The sequence below is a fragment of the Leuciscus leuciscus genome (assembly GCF_965113295.1).
Source record: "Leuciscus leuciscus genome assembly, chromosome: 25".
In the NCBI taxonomy this organism is placed as follows: domain Eukaryota; kingdom Metazoa; phylum Chordata; class Actinopteri; order Cypriniformes; family Leuciscidae; genus Leuciscus; species Leuciscus leuciscus.
Window position 1 is genome coordinate 114,426 of NC_138724.1, and position 23,294 is coordinate 137,719.

The window sequence follows — 23,294 nt, forward strand, 5'->3', positions numbered from 1 at the left end:
TTTTAAATGGTAGAAATTAAAGTTATAATATTTTGAGAGTATAGCCTATATTGCGCATGCAAATGGCCCTCATTGAGAGCACCGGGAGAAGCGACCAGGCCGCTGGAATTGATTTGAATATTGTTGCGTCCGAGCGGCTGCAGCATCTTACTGGAAGAGTCCATTTTAAGGCAACTTGGAAACAGCATAATATCAAGAAATATGATATTTATTAACAGACTGAACAGGAACAACTGTTTATCTGAACATCAGCTCACTCAATCGACATTCCTTTCGGGGGGCGCTGTAGCTTTCTTATTTAACCCTTTTTTAATACGTATGTGGGATTATTAGCAGAATACCGCAGGGACAGTATGCTTGGAAATAATATTTAATCTCTTCCATTGCATTCAAATAGCATTTGTGCTTTTAATATAAAACAAAGTCTCAGCTTTCAAAATCAGGTGAAACACAAATTATGTGTCTTGCAATAATGTGATTTTCAAGCTCTTTAATGTGGCGTGACACATTGATAGCTATATTTATGTGAATTAATTCATTATCTACACGTGCATGTGGCGTCCAAACTTTCTCACATGTAACCTGTTTAATTAAACAGCAATAAAACTCTTTATTTCATGTTTACAGCACTATATAAAAGTGACGGAACATCATAAGGCATGAAATAAAATGTTTAGCCTAATTTATAATGAAAATATAGAAAAATTGTAATCAGAAAGATGATTGACTCACATGCCGCTTGACAAACATTATTGCAATATAGCCTACATATTGTTTGCATTTCGCTATAAAACTGACATATTTTGAAAGCTGAGACTTTGGAATATCCCGGTGCTAAAAATCCGGGCCATTTGCATTCGCCAACGTCTAGAATAGCCTATCTCAAAATATTATAACTAATCTTTATTCTCTAAACATTTCGACTTTATTCTCGAAAGACTTCACTTTATTCTCGAAACATTTCAACTTTAATCTCGTAATGTTAGATATTTTTTTAGTTTTAGCGTGGCACTAAAACGCCGTCATAATTTGCAAACCTTAGCAATAAATAAATAAAAATTGTTTCACCAGAACACACTGGAATCTGCATTTTCAATAATCAGTCCCTGTCACATTTAACATTATTGAACCAGTTTTTGTGCAGTACAAGTCAACGGAGAAAAATGAAAGTGTTTACAGGATTCTTTAGTTAAATGTATATATAAAATGAATTTATATATATATAATCTTCCAGTACTGGCAGCGAAATATATTAACACATGTATAAATAAATTTCATGCCGATGTATTAGGCTCAGTTATCTCCATAACTGAGCCGATGCAAAACTAATGAAATGCTGTACAGTAGCACTGAAATGCAACCAGAATATTCAGAATAACACGTTTTATTTGCACACATCTGCAATATAATGAATTAAGGTAAAAAACAGTGAATGTCTCAAACAGCAATGCAACAATAAAGGGTTTTACTTTCCTTTAAATTTAAAATAACAGGCCGAGAGTTACACTAAATGTATTTAGTGTTTATTTATGTCACAGGTCGGGATGGGCCAAGCCGGACTGCGCCCACCCCTGAACCAGGACCACCCTGAGGAACGTGTCAGAGACGAGACGGAATTCAAGGGAATACAGTTCTTTTTATTAAAGTTAAAGTAATTTGAATAACCTAAGCTAAAATCTTCCTTTCCTCTTCTTCCCCGGAATCGAGGCAATGCAGCAGTCTCCGGGGCCCACTCCCACGCCGGTACAAGGTTCGCAATGGCCTGTGATGGATCGATGGATTTCCACAGATGAGTATGCGGTCGGGGCTGTTCCTCTTCCCACACTGATGCAGGGTCCGCAGGGACCTACGACGGACAGGTGAGTTTCCACAGGTGAGTAGACAGTCGGGGCTGTTCCTCTTCCCACACTGATGCAGGGTTCACAGGGACCGACGACAGACAGGTGAGTTTCCACAGGTGAGTAGACAGTCGGGGCCCTTCCCCTTCCCACGCCGCTGTAGGGTTCACAATGGGATGCGGTAGGCAGGTGAGTTTCCACCAGTGAGTAGATGGTCAGGGCTCTTCCTCTTCTCACCCCGAGGCAGAGTTCACAGGGAACAACGACGGACAGGTGAGTTTCCACAGGTGAGTAGACAGTTGGGACTCTGGGGCTGCAGCAGACTCGAGTCAACAGGCTGAACGGAGCTTCTCTAGGACAGACAGTTAGGACAGACAGAGTCAGCTTCAACAGCAGTATCTAGGCCTCACGTGTGTTGCCGGGGGCAGGTGACTTCACACCATGCCGATGGGCCGGGGGCTATAGCAGACTCAAAAGCGCAGGCCGAGCGGAGCTTCTCCTGGACAGACAGGATCACTTCAACAACAATATACAACTCACGTGTGTTGCAGGGGACAGCTAACTTCACACCATGCAGATGGACTTGGGGTTGTAGCAGACTCAAAATCGCAGCTAAGCAGAGCTGCTCTAAGACAGACAAAATCAACTTCACCCCAGTATACAGTTCTTACGTGTGTTGCAGGGGACAGATAACTTCACGCCATGCAGATGGGCCTGGTGCTATAGCAGATTCAAAGTCGCAGGCTGAGCAGAGCCTCTCTAGAAAAGACAGAATCAACTTCAAAACAGAGAGGTTCAGTTTGACTTACAGATGCTGTTCCTTCCAGTCCTCAACAGATGGAACCGATCGACATTATTAAGCTCCAATTACTGACAGTAGACCAGCATGGCACGAGGGGAGTGCACAGCATGAGAGAATAAATCTTCCACCCACCCACACGGCAATTTCACTCCAAACATGCAACGTGAGGGGGGAAACGTCAATTTAGGCACTGCAATCCACTTCAAATAAGTGCAGATAAGGCCAGCACTCACCCAGGGGTCTCCGTGCCACAAGCAACGAGCTTCAATGTTGGGGAAGAGATGTTTCAGGATTTTCCTCCACAGACATAGACAGGATTCACATCACCGTTCCAACACGGGGGAAGAGGGTAAGAGATCGAGCATGAATCAGTATAATTCACTCAGTGACGTTTAGATAGCACAATCAAAGCACTCCAATCCACCTCAAATTCAGTGTTGAAACATGCAGGTACGAGATACGATGGTCAATTACTTATCTCTCTCCCTTCCAGGCAAACGGTGTGTTTTCACCACTCTTCCACACTCCTCGAGTCCCCTCCAACAGCACTTCCCTTTGCACACCACAATTCTTCTCTGCAACACTCAAATAGAACGACTTCTCACGGGAGAGAACCACACAACAGTCTCTCTTCACTGGCTTTTTATATCCTTCTCAATGCCCACATGGCTTCGTCATGGCTCCAGATTAAGTGCTCACACCTGGTGTCAATTTCCTCATCCCGGTTGGCAGGGCAACAGATATACACTTACACGGGGGGTAGTGTTTCCTTATTATTATACCGGAGGGGACACGATTGCGGCGAACTTTAGTTCCGCCCTCATTTGTCACACCGTGACACAAACTTTAAGTTGGCTTGAGAAAGCCGGACCAGAGAGTTTGAAGTTTAAAGTAGTTTAAAGTTTGACAGATAGATTAGTTAGAAAGAAAGAATAGTTAGAAAAAAAGAAACACATTAGTTAGAAAGGAAAAGAAAGATTGGTTTGAAAGATAAATAGATTATTTAGAAATAAAGAAAGATAGGTTAGTTACAAAGATAGATAGATTAGTTAGAAAGAAAGATATATAAGTTAGTTAAAAAGATAGAGAGATTAGTTAGAAAGAAAGAAAGATATATAAGTTAGAGAGATAGATTAGTTAGAAAGAAAGAAAGATGGTTAAGTTAGAAAGATAGATAGATTAGTAAAAATAAATAAAGATAGATAAATTAGTTAGAAAGATAGCTAGATTAGTTAAAAAGAAAGAAAGAAAGATAGATAAGATAGTTAGAAAGATAGATAGATTAGTTAGAAAAAGAAAGATAGATTTAGTTAGTTCGAAAGATAGATAGATTAGAAAGAAAGAAAGATAAGTTAGTTAGAAAGATAGATAGATTAGTAAGAAATAAAGAAAGATAGATAAGTTAGTTAGAAAGAAAGAAAGAAAGAAAGATAGAAAGAAAGATAGATAAGTTAGAAAGATTGATAGATTAGTTCAAAAGAAAGAAAGATAGATTAATTAGTTAGTTAGAAAGATAGATTTGTAAGAAAGAAAAAAAGATAAATTAGCTAGAAAGATAGATAGATTAGTTAGAAAAAGAAAGATAGATTTAGTTAGTTCGAAAGATAGATAGATTAGAAAGAAAGAAAGATAAGTTAGTTAGAAAGATAGATAGATTAGTAAGAAATAAAGAAAGATAGATAAGTTAGTTAGAAAGAAAGAAAGAAAGAAAGATAGAAAGAAAGATAGATAAGTTAGAAAGATTGATAGATTAGTTCAAAAGAAAGAAAGATAGATTAATTAGTTAGTTAGAAAGATAGATTTGTAAGAAAGAAAAAAAGATAAATTAGCTAGAAAGATAGATAGATTAGTTAGAAAGAAAGATAGATAAGTTAGTTAGAAAGATAGATAGATAGATTAGTAAGAAATAAAGAAAGATAGATAAGTTAGTAAGATAGATAGATAGATTAGTAAGAATGGGAGATAGATAAGTTAGTTAGAAAGATAGATAGATTAGTTAAAAAGAAAGAAAGATAGATAAGTTAGTTAGAAAGATAGATAGATTAGTATGAAAGAAAGATAAGTTAGTTAGAAAGATAGATAGATTAGTTAGAAAGATAGATAAGTTAGTGAGAAAGAGATAGATTTGTAAGAAAGAAAGATAGATAAGTTAGTTAGAAAGATAGATAGATAAAGAAAGAAAGATAGATAAGTTAGTTAGTTAGTTAGTTAGAAAGATAGATAGATTAGTTAGAAAGAAAGAAAGATAGATAAGTTAGTTAGAAAGATAGATAGATTAGTAACAAATAAAGATAGATAAGTTAGTTAGAAAGATAGATAGATTAGTTAGAAAGAAAGAAAGAAAGAAAGAAAGATAAGTTAGAAAGATTGATAGATTAGTTAGAAAGAAAGAAAGAAAGAAAGATAAGTTAGAAAGATTGATAGATTAGTTAAAAAGAAAGAAAGATAGATTAATTAAGTTGGCTTGGGAAAGCCAACTTACTGAAATCCTATTTAAACTTATTAAGTTGGCTTGAGAAAGCCAACTTGCTGAAATCCTATTTAAACTTATTATTATTAAGTTGGCTTGGGAAAGCCAACTTACTGAAATCCTATTTAAACTTATTATTAAGTTGGCTTGAGAAAGCCAACTTACTGAAATCCTATTTAAACTTATTATTAGAACTTATAAAGATAGATTAGTTAGAAAGAAAGAAAGAAAGAAAGAAAGAAAGAAAGAAAGAAAGATAAGTTAGAAAGATTGATAGAATAGTTAAAAAGAAAGAAAGATAGATTAATTAGTTAGTTAGAAAGATAGATTTGTAAGAAAGAAAGAAAGATAAATTAGCTAGAAAGATAGATAGATTAGTTAGAAAGAAAGATAGATAAGTTAGTTAGAAAGATAGATAGATTAGTTAAAAAGAACGAAAGATAGATAGATAAGTTAGTTAGAAAGATAGATAGATTAGTATGAAAGAAAGATAAGTTAGTTAGAAAGATAGATAGATTAGTTAGAAAGAAAGAAAGATAGACAAGTTAGTGAGGAAGATAGATAGATTTGTAAGAAAGAAAGATAGATAAGTTAGAAAGATATATTAGTTAGAAATAAAGAAAGATAAGTTAGTGAGAAAGAGATAGATTTGGAAGAAATAAAGATAGATAAGTTAGTTAGAAAGATAGATTAGTTAAAAAGAAAGAAAGATAGATCAGTTAGTTAGAAAGATAGATAGATAAAGAAAGAAAGATAGATAAGTTAGTTAGTTAGTTAGAAAGATAGATAGATTAGTTAGAAATAAAGATAGATAAGTTAGTTAGAAAGATAGATAGATTAGTTAGAAAGAAAGAAAGAAAGAAAGATAAGTTAGAAAGATTGATAGATTAGTTAGAAAGAAAGAAAGAAAGAAAGATAAGATAAGTTAGAAAGATTGATAGATTAGTTAAAAAGAAAGAAAGATAGATTAATTAAGTTGGCTTGGGAAAGCCAACTTACTGAAATCCTATTTAAACTTATTAAGTTGGCTTGAGAAAGCCAACTTGCTGAAATCCTATTTAAACTTATTATTATTAAGTTGGCTTGGGAAAGCCAACTTACTGAAATCCTATTTAAACTTATTATTAAGTTGGCTTGGGAAAGCCAACTTACTGAAATCCTATTTAAACTTATTAAGTTGGCTTGGGAAAGCCAACTTACTGAAATCCTATTTAAACTTATTATTATTCTTTTTCTTACCCAAAATGTATCAACTCTAACTCCTCCTAGAGCTTTAACTCTACAAACTCCAAACTCAGGTCAGACCTTCAGACTATTCTGACTTGGTGTGCTATATCTTTTCAGACTGATTTGACTTTCAGTTTTCTTAAAAATTAATATTAAAAATCATAAAAACCCCATTGACTTTCATTGCAGACTGCTCAAATTGAGCCAAGACTACGGTGGCCCATTAGTGCACAAACCAAAAACTCAAATTTAAACTCTCTTAAGCCCTATACTCAATTAAACTACCATTCTAAATCAATCTATCTATCTATCTATCTATCTATCTATCTATCTATCTTTCTTTCTTTCTTTCTTTCTTTCTTTTTTACTAATCTATTGTAACGTAAATGCCTCTGGGTTAATGCGAATTAGCTCAAGAATATAGGGAATTTTGGCAATATTAATATTTATAACGCATGGTCATAATTCATAAATCGCATATGCATTTACTTTATCAATTATAGGAAATGCCTCGTTCTGTACTGTCTGATCATTACAGTTAAGAAGAAGGATTCCTGTTTACAAAACTCCAAGAGAGTTTGTCTTCTGGCCACGAAGACAAAACCTCTTTGGGTTTATAAATTAAAACTACTCAAAGTAGTTTTATAATATAGAGCCTGTAGCTTTATAGATCTTTTGTTTCATTGACTTTATAAAAAGTGGGTTTTCAAACACAGAGACAGTTAAATGTATACATGGGTTTATTAATAAAATGGCACACGCTAGAGATTATAAGCTACAAATATAAACGTACGTAAAATGCAAACAAACGAATAAACATTTAACCGAACAAAAACATAAACATAGCGTGATCGGAATGAATGACATGAAAGAAAGAAAGAAATAAAGAGTTAAGAGATAGAGGGTAACTTAATTCGCAGACCTACAAGCTAAACACCAGGAATCAGCTGTTAAGAGAGAAAGATACTTGCGAGATATGGTACTCTTTCAGTGTGATGCTGAAAAGGGGGCGCGCGCATGCGCGTGTCCGGCTGGTTTGCGTCTAGCTTCTTCTTCTGGGTCGTTTCGAAAAACGATGTAAAGGCTCACTTGAATTTAACGTTACCGAGAAAGTTCAGATTCGTCTCCCGGGATGGGAGAGGCTGGAAATCTTAGTTGCAGAGACGCAGCTACGACTCGAACATGTGCTCGCTCGATGGAGAAGGCCAGGTCCTCCTCCAGATGTTCCTTTGGAGAAGCGCTGCGCCGAGGAAGAGGGTCCAGAGAAGTTGGATGAGTTGAGAGTGGGAAGAGACGAGGAAGAGAGAAGGTTTTGGACTTTTATCAGTGTCCCAGGTGCCGTCCCCTCCTTCGTGTAGGACGAATCAGCTGTCGAGATTTTTCGAGCGGGAAGATTCCTTTGTCCGGTTAGACACGCCCACTCGAATGAGTCATGATTGACTTTAACTGGAGAGGATTTTCTCCAGACATATGAACTTATAAAACAATGCGCATCACTGAATTCTGTTATTGGAATTCAACTCCGTTAGCTGGAGAGGATTACAGAGATATCAAAAATAGAATCTAGGCGTTGTAGCCATGCAACGATACATTATTATGCATTTGTATAGGCAATAGCAGTTCTATTAATGTCACAAATAGGACATATGCTTTCCTATGGTTTACACACACCTCTTAACACACAAATTTATATATTTAGTACCTTTAAGAGTGACTTTATGGGTAAAAGTCCTTTTCTGTAGGGGGTTTCTGTTTCACAGTCCAGAGTGTGTTTGTATGTGTGTGTGTGTGTGTGTTCTGGAATGCCTTTGAGGCTTGGGTCGTAAAGTTTTATGGTCTGAGTTAGGGTTACAACAAGACACGACTGAGGAATTCCCTTCAATGAACATTTAGAATTCAAAACTATACTCTAGCAAACCAAACCTCTATCACACGTGCATATAGGAAGGTACACACATTATAAAGGAAAATAACAGATATTTCTCTTATTCTCCGTTATACACAAAAGGGTGTTTGTGTGTGTGTGTGTGTGTGTGTGTGTGTGTGTACGTGTGTGTGTGTTCTGGAATGTCACGAGTCTGTGAGGTTGTAAAAGTCACAGGGAGTCCAGAGCTGAAATGGGGGTTTTAGAGGGGATTCTAAGAAAACAGGGTTTCCTTATGTGACTCAAATGTCCCTCGGGGGAGCCACAAAGATGCAAATCCTGACCGTTCAAGCAGACTTGGAGATCAGGATTTACTAATTTGAACAGCATGTGACCGCATGTCATAGTCATTGTCGTTACACTATCTATCTTTCTAACTTATCTATCTTTCTTTTTAACTAATCTATCTTTCTAACTAACTTATCTATCTTTCTTTCTTTCTTACTAATCTATCTATCTTTCTAACTAACTTATCTCTTTCTTTCTTTTTAACTAATCTATATATCTTTCTAACTAACTTATCTATCTTTCTTTTTAACTAATCTATCTATCTTTCTAACTAACTTATCTATCTTTCTTTCTTTCTTACTAATCTATCTATCTTTCTAACTAACTTATCTATATTTCTTTCTTTCTTACTAATCTATCTATCTTTCTAACTAACTTATCAATCATTCTTTCTTTTTAACTAATCTATCTATCTTTCTAACTAATTTATCTATCTTTCTTTCTTTCTTACTAATCTATCTATCTTTCTAACTAACTTATCTATCTTTCTTTCTTTCTTACTAATCTATCTATCTTTCTAACTAACTTATCAATCTTTCTTTCTTTTTAACTAATCTATCTATCTTTCTAACTAACTTATGTATCTTTCTTTTTAACTAATCTATCTATCTTTCTAACTAACTTATCTATCTTTCTTTCTTTTTAACTAATCTATCTATCTTTCTAACTTATCTATCTTTCTTTCTTTCTTTTTAACTAATCTATCTATCTAACTACCTTATCTATCTATCTATCTATCTATCTATCTTTCTTTCTTTCTTTCTTTTTAACTAATCTATCTTTCTAACTAACTTATTTATCTTTCTTTCGTTCTTTTTAACTAATCTATCTATCTTTCTAACTAACTTATCTATCTTTCTTTCTTTCTAACTAATCTATCTTTCTTTCTTTTTAACTAATCCATCTTTATTTCTTTCTAACTAATCCATCTTTATTTTTCATTCTAACTAATCTATCTTTCTTTCTTTCTAACAAATCTTTCTTTCTTTCTAACAAATCTTTCTTTCTTTCTTTCTTTCTTTCTTTCTTTCTTTCTTTTCTTTCTTTCTAACTAACCAATCTTTCTTTCTTTCTAACTAATCCATTTTTCTTTCTTTCTAACTAATCCATATTTATTTATTTTTAACTAACTAATCCTTTCTTTCTTTCTTTCTTTCTTTCTAACTAATCTTTCTTTCTAACTAATCTTTCTTTCTTTCTTTCTTTCTTTCTTTCTTTCTTTCTTTCTTTCTAACTAATCAATCTTTCTTTCTTTCTAACTAATCTATCTTTCTTTTTAACTAACTAATCTATCTTTCTTTCTTTCTAACTAATCTATCTTTCTTTCTTTCTAACTAATCCATTTTTATTTCTTTCTAACTAATCCATATTTATTTATTTTTAACTAACCAATCCATCTTTCTTTCTTTCTAACTAATCCATTTTTCTTTCTTTCTAACTAATCAATCTTTCTTTCTTTCTAACTAATCTATCTTTCTTTCTTTCTAACTAACCAATCCATCTTTCTTTCATTCTAACTAATCCATTTTTCTTTCTTTCTAACTAATCCATATTTATTTATTTTTAACTAACTAATCCTTTCTTTCTTTCTTTCTTTCTTTCTTTCTTTCTTTCTTTCTTTCTTTCTTTCTAACTAATCAATCTTTCTTTCTTTCTTTCTTTCTTTCTTTCTAACTAATCAATCTTTCTTTCTTTCTTTCTTTCTTTCTTTCTTTCTTTCTTTCTTTCTAACTAATCAATCTATCTTTCTTTCTTTCTTTCTTTCTTTCTAACTAATCAATCTATCTTTCTTTCTTTCTTTCTTTCTTTCTTTCTTTCTAACTAATCTATCTTTCTTTCTTTCTACCTAATCAATCTATCTTTCTTTCTTTCTTTCTTTCTTTCTTTCTTTCTAACTAATCAATCTTTCTTTCTTTCTTTCTTTCTTTCTAACTAATCTATCTTTCTTTCTACATAATCTTTTTCTTTCTTTCTAACTAATCTTTTTTTCTTTCTTTCTTTCTTTCTTTCTTTCTTTCTTTCTAACTAATCTATCTTTCTTTCTTTCTACATAATCTTTTTCTTTCTTTCTAACTAATCTTTCTTTCTTTCTTTTTCTTTCTTTTTTTCTTTCTTTCTTTCTTTCTTTCTTTCTAACTAATATTTCTTTCTTTCTTTCTTTCTTTCTAACTAATCAATCTTTCTTTCTTTCTTTCTTTCTTTCTTTCTAACTAATCAATCTTTCTTTCTTTCTTTCTTTCTTTCTTTCTTTCTAACTAATCTATCTTTCTTTCTTTCTAACTAATCTTTCTTTCTTTCTTTCTTTTTCTTTCTTTCTTTCTTTCTTTCTTTCTTTCTTTCTTACTAATCTTTCTTTCTTTCTCTTTCTTTCTTTCTTTCTTTCTTTCTTTCTTTCTTTCTTTCTCTTTCTTTCTTTCTTTCTTTCTTTCTTTCTAACTAATCTATCTTTCTTTCTTTTTTCTTTCTTTCTTTCTTTCTTTCTTTCTAACTAATCTATCTTTCTTTCTTTCTACATAATCTTTTTCTTTCTTTCTAACTAATCTTTCTTTCTTTCTTTCTTTTTCTTTCTTTTTTTCTTTCTTTCTTTCTTTCTTTCTTTCTTTCTTTCTTTCTTTCTTTCTAACTAATATTTCTTTCTTTCTTTCTTTCTTTCTAACTAATCAATCTTTCTTTCTTTCTTTCTTTCTTTCTTTCTAACTAATCAATCTTTCTTTCTTTCTTTCTTTCTTTCTTTCTTTCTTTCTAACTAATCTATCTTTCTTTCTTTCTAACTAATCTTTCTTTCTTTCTTTCTTTTTCTTTCTTTCTTTCTTTCTTTCTTTCTTTCTTACTAATCTTTCTTTCTTTCTCTTTCTCTTTCTCTTTCTTTCTTTCTTTCTTTCTTTCTCTTTCTTTCTTTCTTTCTTTCTTTCTAACTAATCTATCTTTCTTTCTTTTTACATAATCTTTTTCTTTCTTTCTAACTAATCTTTCTTTCTTTCTTTCTTTCTTTTTCTTTCTTTTTTTCTTTCTTTCTTTCTTTCTAACTAATCTATCTTTCTTTCTTTCTACATAATCTTTTTCTTTCTTTCTAACTAATCTTTCTTTCTTTCTTTCTACCTAATCTTTTTCTTTCTTTCTTTCTTTCTTTCTAACTAATCAATCTTTCTTTCTTTCTTTCTTTCTTTCTTTCTTTCTTTCTAACTAATCAATCTTTCTTTCTTTCTTTCTTTCTAACTAATCTATCTTTCTTTCTACATAATCTTTTTCTTTCTTTCTAACTAATCTTTCTTTCTTTTTTTCTTTCTTTCTTTCTTTCTTTCTTTCTAACTAATCTATCTTTCTTTCTTTCTACATAATCTTTTTCTTTCTTTCTAACTAATCTTTCTTTCTTTCTTTCTTTTTCTTTCTTTTTTTCTTTCTTTCTTTCTTACTAATATTTCTTTCTTTCTTTCTTTCTTTCTTTCTAACTAATCAATCTTTCTTTCTTTCTTTCTTTCTAACTAATCAATCTTTCTTTCTTTCTTTCTTTCTTTCTTTCTTTCTTTCTTTCTTTCTAACTAATCTATCTTTCTTTCTTTCTAACTAATCTTTCTTTCTTTCTTTCTCTTTCTTTCTTTCTTTCTTTCTTTCTTTCTTTCTTACTAATCTTTCTTTCTTTCTCTTTCTTTCTTTCTTTCTTTCTTTTTCTTTCTTTCTTTCTTTCTTTCTTTCTTTCTTTCTAACTAATCTATCTTTCTTTCTTTTTACATAATCTTTTTCTTTCTTTCTAACTAATCTTTCTTTCTTTCTTTCTTTCTTTTTCTTTCTTTTTTTCTTTCTTTCTTTCTTTCTAACTAATCTATCTTTCTTTCTTTCTACATAATCTTTTTCTTTCTTTCTAACTAATCTTTCTTTCTTTCTTTTTTTTCTTTTTTTCTTTCTTTCTTTCTTTCTTTCTTTCTTTCTTTCTTTCTTTCTAACTAATCAATCTTTCTTTCTTTCTTTCTTTCTTTCTTTCTAACTAATCAATCTTTCTTTCTTTCTTTCTTTCTAACTAATCTATCTTTCTTTCTTTCTAACTAATCTTTCTTTCTTTCTTTCTTTTTCTATCTTTCTTTCTATCTTTCTTTCTTTCTTTCTTTCTTACTAATCTTTCTTTCTTTCTCTTTCTCTTTCTTTCTTTCGTTCTTTCTTTCTTTCTAACTAATCTTTCTTTCTTTCTTTCTTTCTTTCTAACTAATCTTTCTTTCTTTCTTTCTTTCTAACTAATATTTCTTTCAAACTTTTCTTTCTTTCCTTCTTTCTTTCTTTCCAACTAATCTGTCTTTCTTTCCAACTACTCTGTCTTTATTTCTAACTAACTAATCCACCATTCTTTCTTTCTTTCTTTCTTTCTTTCTTTCTTTATTTATTTATAACTAATCAATCTTTCTTTTTAACTAACTAATCTATCTTTCTTTTTAACTAACTAATCTATCTTTCTTTTTAACTAACTAATCTATCTTTCTTTCTTTCTAACTAATCTTTTTCTTTCTTTCTTTCTTTCTTTCTTTCTTTCTTTCTTTCTTTCTAACTAATCTTTCTTTCTTTCTTTCTTTCTTTCTAACTAATCTTTCTTTCTTTCTTTCTTTCTTTCTTTCTTTCTAACTAATCTTTCTTTTTTATTTCTAACTCATCTTTTTTCTTTCTTTCTAACTATTTTATCAATCAAAATTTAAACTACTTTAAACTTAAAACTACTTCAAACTTCTAACTACTTCAAACGTCTAACTACTTTAAACTTCTAACTACTTTAAACTTCTTCAAACTCTCTGGTCCGGCTTTCTCAAGCCAACTTAAAGTTTGTCTCAACAAACTTTTTTTTCTAGTTATTATTAAGTTGGCTTGAGAAAGCCAACTTACTGAAATCTTATTTAAACTTATTATTATTATTAAGTTGGCTTGAGAAAGCCAACTTACTGAAATCCTATTTAAACTTATTAAGTTGGCTTGAGAAAGCCAACTTACTGAAATCCTATTTAAACTTATTAAGTTGGCTTGAGAAAGCCAACTTACTGAAATCCTATTTAAACTTATTCTTCTTCTTCTTCTTCTTCTTCTTCTTCTTATTTTTCTGACCGCAAATTTTTAGACACTAACTCCTCCTAGACCGTTCAAGCTACATACTCCAAACTCGGGTCAGACCTTCATACTTGTTCTGATTTGGTGTGCTATATCTTTTCAGACTGATTTGAGTTATGGTTTTCTTAAAAATTAATATTAAAAATCATAAAAATCCCATAGACTTTCATTGACCAAAAGTCCATGTCTGTTTGAACTATGTTTAATGTAAACTGCTAGAAGCCATTGATACTCAATTAAGCTTTAAAGGGACACTTCACCCATTTGCATTAAGCTTTGTATTGTTAGAAACCCAGTCATATATTATAATAAACGTGGATTTTTCATTAATTTTTCCCTGAGATGGGAGAAATAAGGATTTAAGTGTTTTACTTCCTGCTTATTATGACGTAAAAATCATCATTTTGCGTCATAATAAGCAGGAAGTCACATTTCATTGAAAAGTGTAGAGACTACAAACACTAGCTCCTCATTATTCCAGGGGGCGGGACCCGCTCACGCTACAGGCCTATTACAGATCAGTGGGTGGGACTTCACTTTCTGAAACTAAAAGCAATATCCTCCATCTTGTTTGGAAGCTAAGCTAACAGGCACTGTGGAGCAAGCTGTGAAGATATGACAATAGCGGAGGGTAACGTTACTCAATATGATGTAGAAGAAGAGGATTTCGGAAGTCTGATGCTCGAATCAGGTGTTTGTGGCTACCTTTACAAGCCACATAGCGAAGAGCAGCCGAGGCAGAAGACCTGCCTGTCGCGGACGAGAAGCCCAGACTGGCTCGAGCTGGGGGCGGACTGGTGGCGCCGGTGATCTCACTATGCAACTACGAACCGCTACGAACACAGAGATAGAGTCCGTCTGCTGCAAAGCATTTAAACGATGCCAATTTCTCCTGGACGAAATCTCTGAATCAGACGAGGACACGGACGTTTGTGTTGTGAACCATCCTAGTTTCGCACCGCATCTGACTGAACATCCCGGTAACGTAACCATGCAATAATTCACCACTTCGAAAGAAATACAAATGAGGAGTAATTCATTAATGAGTTCGCCAACTAACTAACGTTAGACATTTTGTGTGAAATGAATTTCAAGCTCCGGTGGTAGCTAGCCTTATGGACGGATGAGTGATTCATATGCGTCAGAGTCTCACTAGTAGCCTTGTTGTTTTCAACTGCGCTCTCTAACTGGTAGGCGCGGCTTGGGAGTGGCCTCCTAGGGCAGCGAAGCAAGTGCATTCTGGGAGTTGTTGTCTTTCATCCACATAAGCCAAAAATACATTTTCTGGCTTTTCTCAGTCTAGAAAGCTCCAAATTCAAAAATAATTTCACATTTCTTCTACATAAATGACCTATTTTAAATACACATTCATCTTTCCAGAGGTGAAGTATCCCTTTAAGCTATCTATGTTCTTTCTAACTAATAACTAATCTATCTATCTATCTATCTATCTATCTATCTATCTATCTATCTTCAAACCTATCTATCTATCTATCTATCTATCTATCTATCTATCTTCAAACCTTTCTATCTATCTATCTATCTATCTTCAAACCTTTTCTATCTATCTATCTATCTATCTATCTATCTATCTTCAAACCTTTTCTATCTATCTATCTATCTATCTATCTATCTATCTATCTATCTATCTTCAAACCTTTTCTATCTATCTATCTATCTATCTATCTATCTTCAAACCTTTTCTATCTATCTATCTATCTATCTATCTATCTATCTATCTATCTATCTATCTATCTATCTATCCATCTATCTATCTATCTTCAAACCTTTTCTATCTATCTATTTATCTATCTATCTATTTATCTATCTATCTATCTATCTTCAAACCTTATCTATCTATGCTACAATCAGTAAATCATACTTGAACATGGTAAATCATGGTATACTATAGTAAATCATAGTAAACTATATTAAATCGTGGTAAATCATGGTAAACTATGGTAAATCATGGTAAACTATGATAAATCATGCTAGAATCAGTAAATCATACTTGAACATGGTAAATCATGGTATACTATAGTAAATCATGGTAAACTATGGTAAATCGTGGTAAATAATGGTAAACTATGGTAAATCATGGTAAACTATGGTAAATCATGCTAGAATCAGTAAATCATACTTGAACATGGTAAATCATGGTATACTATAGTAAATCATGGTAAACTATGGTAAATCGTGGTAAATCATGGTAAACTATGGTAAATCATGGTAAACTATGATAAATCATGCTAGAATCAGTAAATCATACTTGAACATGGTAAATCATGGTATACTATAGTAAATCATGGTAAACTATGGTAAAACGTGGTAAATCATGGTAAACTATGGTAAAATCATGGTAAACTATGATAAATCATGCTAGAATCAGTAAATCATACTTGAACATGGTAAATCGTGGTATACTATAATAAATCATGGTAAACTATGGTAAATCGTGGTAAATCATGGTAAACTATGGTAAATCATGGTAATCTATGATAAATCATGCTAGAATCAGTAAATCATACTTGAACATGGTAAATCATGGTATACTATAGTAAATCATGGTAAACTATGGTAAATCATGGTAAATCATGGTAAACTATGCTAAATCATGCTAGAATCAGTAAATCATACTTGAACATGGTAAATCGTGGTATACTATAGTAAATCATGGTAAACTATGGTAAAACGTGGTAAATCATGGTAAACTATGGTAAAATCATGGTAAACTATGATAAATCATGCTAGAATCAGTAAATCATACTTGAACATGGTAAATCGTGGTATACTATAGTAAATCATGGTAAACTATGGTAAATCGTGGTAAATCATGGTAAACTATGGTAAATCATGGTAATCTATGATAAATCATGCTAGAATCAGTAAATCATACTTGAACATGGTAAATCATGGTATACTATAGTAAATCATGGTAAACTATGGTAAATCGTGGTAAATCGTGGTAAATCATGGTAAACTATGGTAAATCATGGTAAACTATGATAAATCATGCTAGAATCAGTAAATCATACTTGAACATGGTAAATCATGGTATACTATAGTAAATCATGGTAAACTATGGTAAATCGTGGTACATAATGGTAAACTATGGTAAATCATGGTAAACTATGGTTAATCATGCTAGAATCAGTAAATCATACTTGAACATGGTAAATCATGGTATACTATAGTAAATCATGGTAAACTATGGTATATCGTAGTAAATCATGGTAAACTATGGTAAATCATGCTAGAATCAGTAAATTATACTTGAACATGGTAAATCATGGTATACTATAGTAAATCATGGTAAACTATGGTAAATCGTGGTAAATCATGGTAAACTATGGTAAATCATGCTAGAATCAATAAATCATACTTGAACATGGTAAATCATGGTATACTATAGTAAATCATGGTAAACTATGGTAAATCGTGGTAAATCATGGTAAACTATGCTAAATCATGCTAGAATCAGTAAATCATACTTGAACATGGTAAATCGCTGTATACTATAGAAAATCATGGTAAATTATGGTAAATCGTGGTAAATCATGGTAAATTATGGTAAATCATGGTAATCTATGACAAATCATGCTAGAATCAGTAAATCATACTTGAACATGGTAAATCATGGTATACTATAGTAAATTATGGTAAACTATGGTAAACTATGGTAAATCGTGGTAAATCATGGTAAACTATGGTAAATCATGGTAAACTATGGTAAATCATGCTTGAATCAGTAAATCATACTTGAACATGGTAAATCATGGTATACTATAGTAAATCATGGTAAACTATGGTAAATCATGGTAAACTATATTTGGCTAAATCTATATTTTGAACTTATCAATCTATCTATCTATCTATCTATCTATCTAACTTCAAACCTTTTTTATTTGTCTATCAATCTATCTATCTATCTTTTTAACTAACTAATCTATCTTTCTTTTTAACTAAATAATCCATCTTTCTTTCTTTTTAACGAACTAATCCATCTTTCTTTCTAACTAATATATTTTTCTTTCTTTCATTCTAACCAATCTATCTTTCTTTCTTTCTAACTAATCTATCTATCTTTCTTTCTAACTAATCTATCTTTCTATCTTTCTTTCTAACTAATCCATCTTTCTTTCTTTCTTTCTTTTTTTCTTTCTTTCTAACTAATTAGTCTTTCTTTCTTTCTTTCTTTCTTTCTTTCTTTCTTTCTTTCTATCTAACTAATCCACCATTCATTCATTCTTTCTTTCTAACTAATATTTCTTCTTTCTTTCTAACTAATCAATCTATCTTTCTTTCTAACTAATCTTTCTTTCTTTCTTTTTTCTTTCTTTCTTTTTCTAACTAATCTTTCTTTCTAACTTATCTTTCTATCTAATCTTTCTAACTAATCTTTCTTTCCTTTCTAACAAATCTTTTTTTTCTTTCTTTCTAACTAATCTTTCTTTCTTTTTTCTTTCTTTCTTTCTAGCCAATCTTTCTTCTTTCTTTCTAGCTAATCTTTCTTTTTTCTTTTTCTTTCTTTCTAACTAATCTTTCTTTTCTTTCTTGCTTACTTTTCTTTCTTTCTTTCTAACTTATCTTTCTTTCTTTCTACCTAATCTTTCTTTCTTTCTTTCTTTCTTTTTTCTTTCATTCTTTCTTTCTACCTAATCTTTTTCTTTCTTTCTTTCTTTCTTTCTTTCTTTCTTTCTTTCTTTCTTTCTTTCTTTCTTTCTTTCTTTCTTTCTTTCTACCTAATCTTTCTACCTAATCTTTCTTTCTTTCTTTCTTTCTTTCTACCTAATCTTTCTTTCTTTCTTTCTTTCTTTCTACCTAATCTTTTTCTTTCTTTCTTTCTTTCTTTCTTTCTTTCTTTCTTTCTTTCTTTCTTGTTCTTTCTACCTAATCTTTCTTTCTTTCTGCCTAATCTTTCTTTCTTTCTTTCTACCTAATCTTTCTTTCTTTCTTTCTACCTAATCTTTCTTTATTTTTTCTTTCATTCTTTCTTTCTACCTAATCTTTCTACCTAATCTTTCTTTCTTTCTTTCTTTCTTTCTTTCTTTCTTTCTTTCTTTCTTTCTTTCTAACTATTCTTTCTTTCTAACTAATTTATCAATCAAAATTTAAACTACTTTAAACTTCAAACTACTTCAAATTTCTAACTACTTTAAACTTCTAACTACTTTAAACTTCTTCAAACTCTCTGGTCCGGCTTTCTCAAGCCAACTTAAAGTTTGTCTCAACAAACTTTTTTTTCTAGTTATTATTCTTCTTCTTTTTCTGACCGCAAATTTTGGGACACTAACTCCTCCTAGACCGTTCAAGCTACATACTCCAAACTCGGGTCAGACCTTCATACTGTTCTGACTTGGTGTGCTATATCTTTTCAGACTGGTTTGAGTTACGGTTTTCTTAAAAATTAATATTAAAAATCATAAAAATCCCATAGACTTTCATTGCAGACTGCTCAAATTGAGCCAAGACTACGGTGGCCCATTAGTGCACAAACCAAAATCTCAAATCTAAATTCTCTGAAGCCCTAGACTCAATTAAACTACCATTCTAAATCTATCTATCTATCTATCTATCTATCTATCTATCTATCTATCTATCTATCTTCAAACCTTTTCTATCTATCTATCTATCTATCTATCTTCAAACCTTTTCTATCTATCTATCTATCTATCTATCTATCTATCTATCTATCTATCTATCTATCTTCAAACCTTTTCTATCTATCTATCTATCTATCTATCTATCTATCTATCTTCAAACCTTTTCTATCTATCTATCTATCTATCTATCTATCTATCTATCTATCTTCAAACCTTTTCTATCTATCTATCTATCTATCTTCAAACCTTTTCTATCTATCTATCTATCTATCTATCTATCTTCAAACCTTTTCTATCTATCTATCTATCTATCTATCTTCAAACCTTTTCTATCTATCTATCTATCTATCTATCTTTTTAACTAAATAATCCATCTTTCTTTCTTTTTAACGAATTAATCCATCTTTCTTTCTAACTAAAATATATTTCTTTCTTTCATTCTAACTAATATATCTTTCTTTCTTTCATTCTAACTAATATATCTTTCTTTCTTTCATTCTAACTAATCTATCTTTCTTTCTTTCATTCTAACTAATCTATCTTTCTTTCTTTCATTCTAGATAATCTATCTTTCTTTCTAAGTAATCTATCTTTCTTTCATTCTTACTAATCTATCTATATTTCTTTCTTTCTAACTAATCTATCTATCTTTCATTCAAACTAATCTATCTTTCTTTTTAACTAAATAATCCATCTTTCTTTCTTTTTAACGAACTAATCCATCTTTCTTTCTAACTAATATATCTTTCTTTCTTTCATTCTAACTAATATATCTTTCTTTCTTTCATTCTAACTAATCTATTTTTTTTCTTTCATTCTAACTAATCTATCTTTCTTTCATTCTAGCTAATCTATCTTTCTTTCTAAGTAATCTATCTTTCTTTCATTCTTACTAATCTATCTATCTTTCTTTCTTTCTAACTAATTTATCTATCTTTCATTCTAACTAATCTATCTATCTTTCTTTCTAACTAATCTATCTATCTTTCATTCTAACTAATCTATCTATCTTTCTTTCTAACTAATCTATCTTTCTTTCATTCTTACTAATCTATCTATCTTTCTTTCTTTCTAACTAATTTATCTATCTTTCATTCTAACTAATCTATCTATCTTTCTTTCTAACTAATCTATCTATCTTTCATTCTAACTAATCTATCTATCTTTCTTTCTAACTAATCTATCTTTCTTTCATTCTTACTAATCTATCTATCTTTCTTTCTAACTAATCTATCCATCTTTCATTCTAACTAATCTATTGGCGCTTTTCCACTGCATGGTACGGTACGGCTCGGTTCGGTACGGCACGCTTTGGCGCTTTTCCACTGCATGGTACGGTACGGCTCGGTTCAGTACGGCTCACTTATGGCGCTTTTCCACTGCATGGTACGGTACGGTACGGCTCACTTCGGCTCGCTTTAAATGGTACCAGCTCTGTTGAGGTTCCAAGCGTACCGTACCGATACTAAAATGTGACGTGAAAACACTGCAGATCACTGATTGGTCGGCCAGAATCGTCACTACCAGCGTCATTGCATTTGCGACACGAGACACTAAACCCGCTAGATTTAAATAGCCAGTAGACAACAGCCAACGCTGTAGCACCTGTTTCTAAAGTATCTACTTGAAAAAAGAAGTAAAACAATTTTTAAAAAAGAAATGGCTGAATCGTGGTCAGTGGACGAGGTGCAGACGTTCCTCTCCTTGGTTGGCGAGGAGCGGATCCAGCGAGAGCTGGATGGGGCGACACGGAATGAAAAAGTGTTCCAAGAAGTAGCTCAGCTCTTAGCCGCACACGGCTACCACCGGACCTACAAACAGTGTAGGGACAAATTAAAAAAACTTAAAAGTGACTACAGAACGATAAAGGATCACAACGGCCGGAGTGGTGCAAACAGAAGAACGTGGAAGTGGTTTGACCAAATGGACGCGATCTACGGAAGTCGACCTGCGAGCAATGGGAGAGAGGGTGCCCTGGACTCGGCCACCTCGTTGTTGGACAACACAATCGAGGATGGTACGTTGTGTTATGTTAATGTTTCAAGTTTGAAAGTTTCACTTTATTGACCATCTATATCGTAAAGCTTTATTTTGTTTTTTACATCTATGCCTATTTAATTATTATTTAAATGTTCTGGATTTGTTATTGTTGCTAGTTTGATTTGTGTTGCAGTTATTTGTGCATTACAAACATTGTACAAACTTTTTGTTTCAGATGCACTGTCTACGATTGACTCGTTAGCACTTTCTCCGTGCAGTGATGCCTCAACGGTGATAGCAGCGTCGCCACCAGCACGACCGTCTACACCAGCAACCTCCAGCAGGACACCAGAGCGTTTGGTACCAGGTATGAAATATGACTAAACACTTACTGTTACAAATCATATATTTTTACTAAGCTTACCCAATCATTTTATTATGTCGATTTGAATGCCTGCACTAAAATTGGATGTATCATGAAATCCTGTTGCTCACCATAAATACATTATTGCTAGCTACTGTAACTTTTGTGATTAGTTCACAAATGTGATAAATTCACATTTATAATTTTTCTTTCTTTGTGTCCAGGCAAGAGGAAACGGAGCATGCACCATCAGGAGCATCTTGCTGTTTTAAGAGAGATGCAGGTGGCTGATATTCAACAGCAGGAACTGAACCGGGCACAGAGGGAGCTCCACACTGCATGAAAAGTGGGATTTTCGACAGTTACCGGCGCTGTAGATTGTCGTGGAAGTTCAGGTTTACGACTGCAAACGGCAATTTACAGGCAACACTGCAAACTGTTGGAAATTGTCGGAAATTGACGTGGGACTTGCTTGCCCCGTGACCCCCCTCCCTCTAATGCTTTAACATGTAAATGAGACTGCTGTGAGCTTTACAAATGCAAATGAGGGTAGCAGGGGGAGTTTTATCCCAGGTGACTAAAAGGTATTAACTTAATTCTAAAAAAATACAATACAATACAATATTTATTTATAACGCACAATTAAAAACAGCCAAGGCTGACCAAAGTGCTGTACAGGGCAATAGATAAAATGCAGGGCAGAAACAGGACAATAAAAAAAAAAAAAAAAAAAAAAAAGCCAATAGTTGTATCATAGTCAAGGGGTATTAAAAGCAAGAGAAAATAAATAAGTTTTCAAGGATGTTTTGAAGATGGAAATTGAGGGAGCTAGTCTGATATAGAGGGGTAGACTGTTCCAAAGTTTTGGGCCTGCAGTCGCAAAAGTGCAGTCGCCTCGTTTTTTAAGTCTGGATCTGGGCATGATAAGAAGACAGTGATCACTGGATCTCAAAGTACGAGATGGAGTGTACGGGCAGAGGAGATTGGTCAGATATTGGGGGGCCGGTTTGTTAAGAGCTTTATACACAAATAGTAAAATTTTCAAATCAATCCTGAATGTGATAGGTAGCCAGTGGAGTTTGAATAGCGCTACCACTTTTGGAGCAATGCACAACATGTTGCAGAAATTTTCACTGCCCTTTTTGTGATAGCAGTATTATTAAACAGACAAAATGGGACAAATTGAATAACCACATTAAAATCCACTTTAAAAGGCTGTTGTTCATGAAGGAACATCTGGACTTACAGTGTACAGTGGCAATATATATTATTTTACATTTATCCATTTGTCAGACGCTTTTATCCAAAGATAGATGGTTTTCTGCATGATTTAGACAAAATATTAAATTATCTTCATTAATGTCTAAAGGTTACACAAACAATCCACACTGAAACTTAAGCTAACAAAACACAAACAATTATATATTCCTGTATTTTCTGTATTGTTTCTCACAGTAAACTGCCATGCAGGCTAGAATTGCGAAACATTATTGGATAAATCTTATAATTTACATTTCTCTGGGCCAATCGGAATCTTAGCACTTTTTCTCTTGGCCAATCGGAATCTTAGCACTTGCGTCATAATCTTGAAGCACACACAGCGTCAACAACAGCTGAGCTCGCCATTTGCCTGGCTACCGTGCGAGTCTAATGGAAACTCACGCATGAATTTTCCTGCATTGAACTTGTTTTAGCGCCTGCCAAAGTGAATTTTTG

At 32.4% G+C, this 23,294-nt stretch overlaps 1 protein-coding gene and 4 long non-coding RNA genes across 6 annotated transcripts in view; 3 read left to right on the top strand and 2 right to left on the bottom strand.

The window, feature by feature from the left end:
- Nucleotides 1-23,294, top strand: part of LOC309490610 — a 261,199-nt gene that overhangs the window by 7,226 nt on the left and 230,679 nt on the right. The gene's annotated exons all lie outside the window — the stretch shown is intronic.
- The window catches only part of LOC309490634, a 245,127-nt gene continuing 227,181 nt past the window's right edge, over nucleotides 5,349-23,294 (top strand). Inside the window, exon 1 of the long non-coding RNA XR_014202793.1 lies at nucleotides 5,349-6,085. This is a non-coding gene — a long non-coding RNA (uncharacterized lncRNA). The remainder of the gene's footprint in view (nucleotides 6,086-23,294) is intronic.
- Nucleotides 8,709-9,254, bottom strand: LOC309491324. Its single transcript, XR_014203029.1, has 2 exons — nucleotides 8,801-9,254; nucleotides 8,709-8,766 (listed from the first exon to the last, which is right to left on the bottom strand). It is a non-coding gene; the product is annotated as an uncharacterized lncRNA (long non-coding RNA).
- The window catches only part of LOC309490638, an 85,501-nt gene continuing 80,753 nt past the window's right edge, over nucleotides 18,547-23,294 (bottom strand). The window contains exon 2 of one of the 2 annotated variants that reach the window (XR_014202798.1): nucleotides 18,547-19,485. This is a non-coding gene — a long non-coding RNA (uncharacterized lncRNA). Of the gene's footprint in view, nucleotides 19,564-23,294 lie in introns of both variants that reach the window. The other variant, XR_014202799.1, reaches the window with a different exon arrangement.
- LOC309490933 (zinc finger and SCAN domain-containing protein 29-like) lies at nucleotides 20,498-21,921 on the top strand (the record flags this gene model as incomplete). Its single annotated transcript, XM_082160266.1, has 3 exons — nucleotides 20,498-21,251; nucleotides 21,450-21,581; nucleotides 21,803-21,921. The coding sequence occupies exons 1-3, from the start codon at nucleotides 20,894-20,896 to the stop codon at nucleotides 21,919-21,921; spliced, it is 609 nt and encodes a 202-aa protein (XP_082016392.1). The 5' UTR covers nucleotides 20,498-20,893.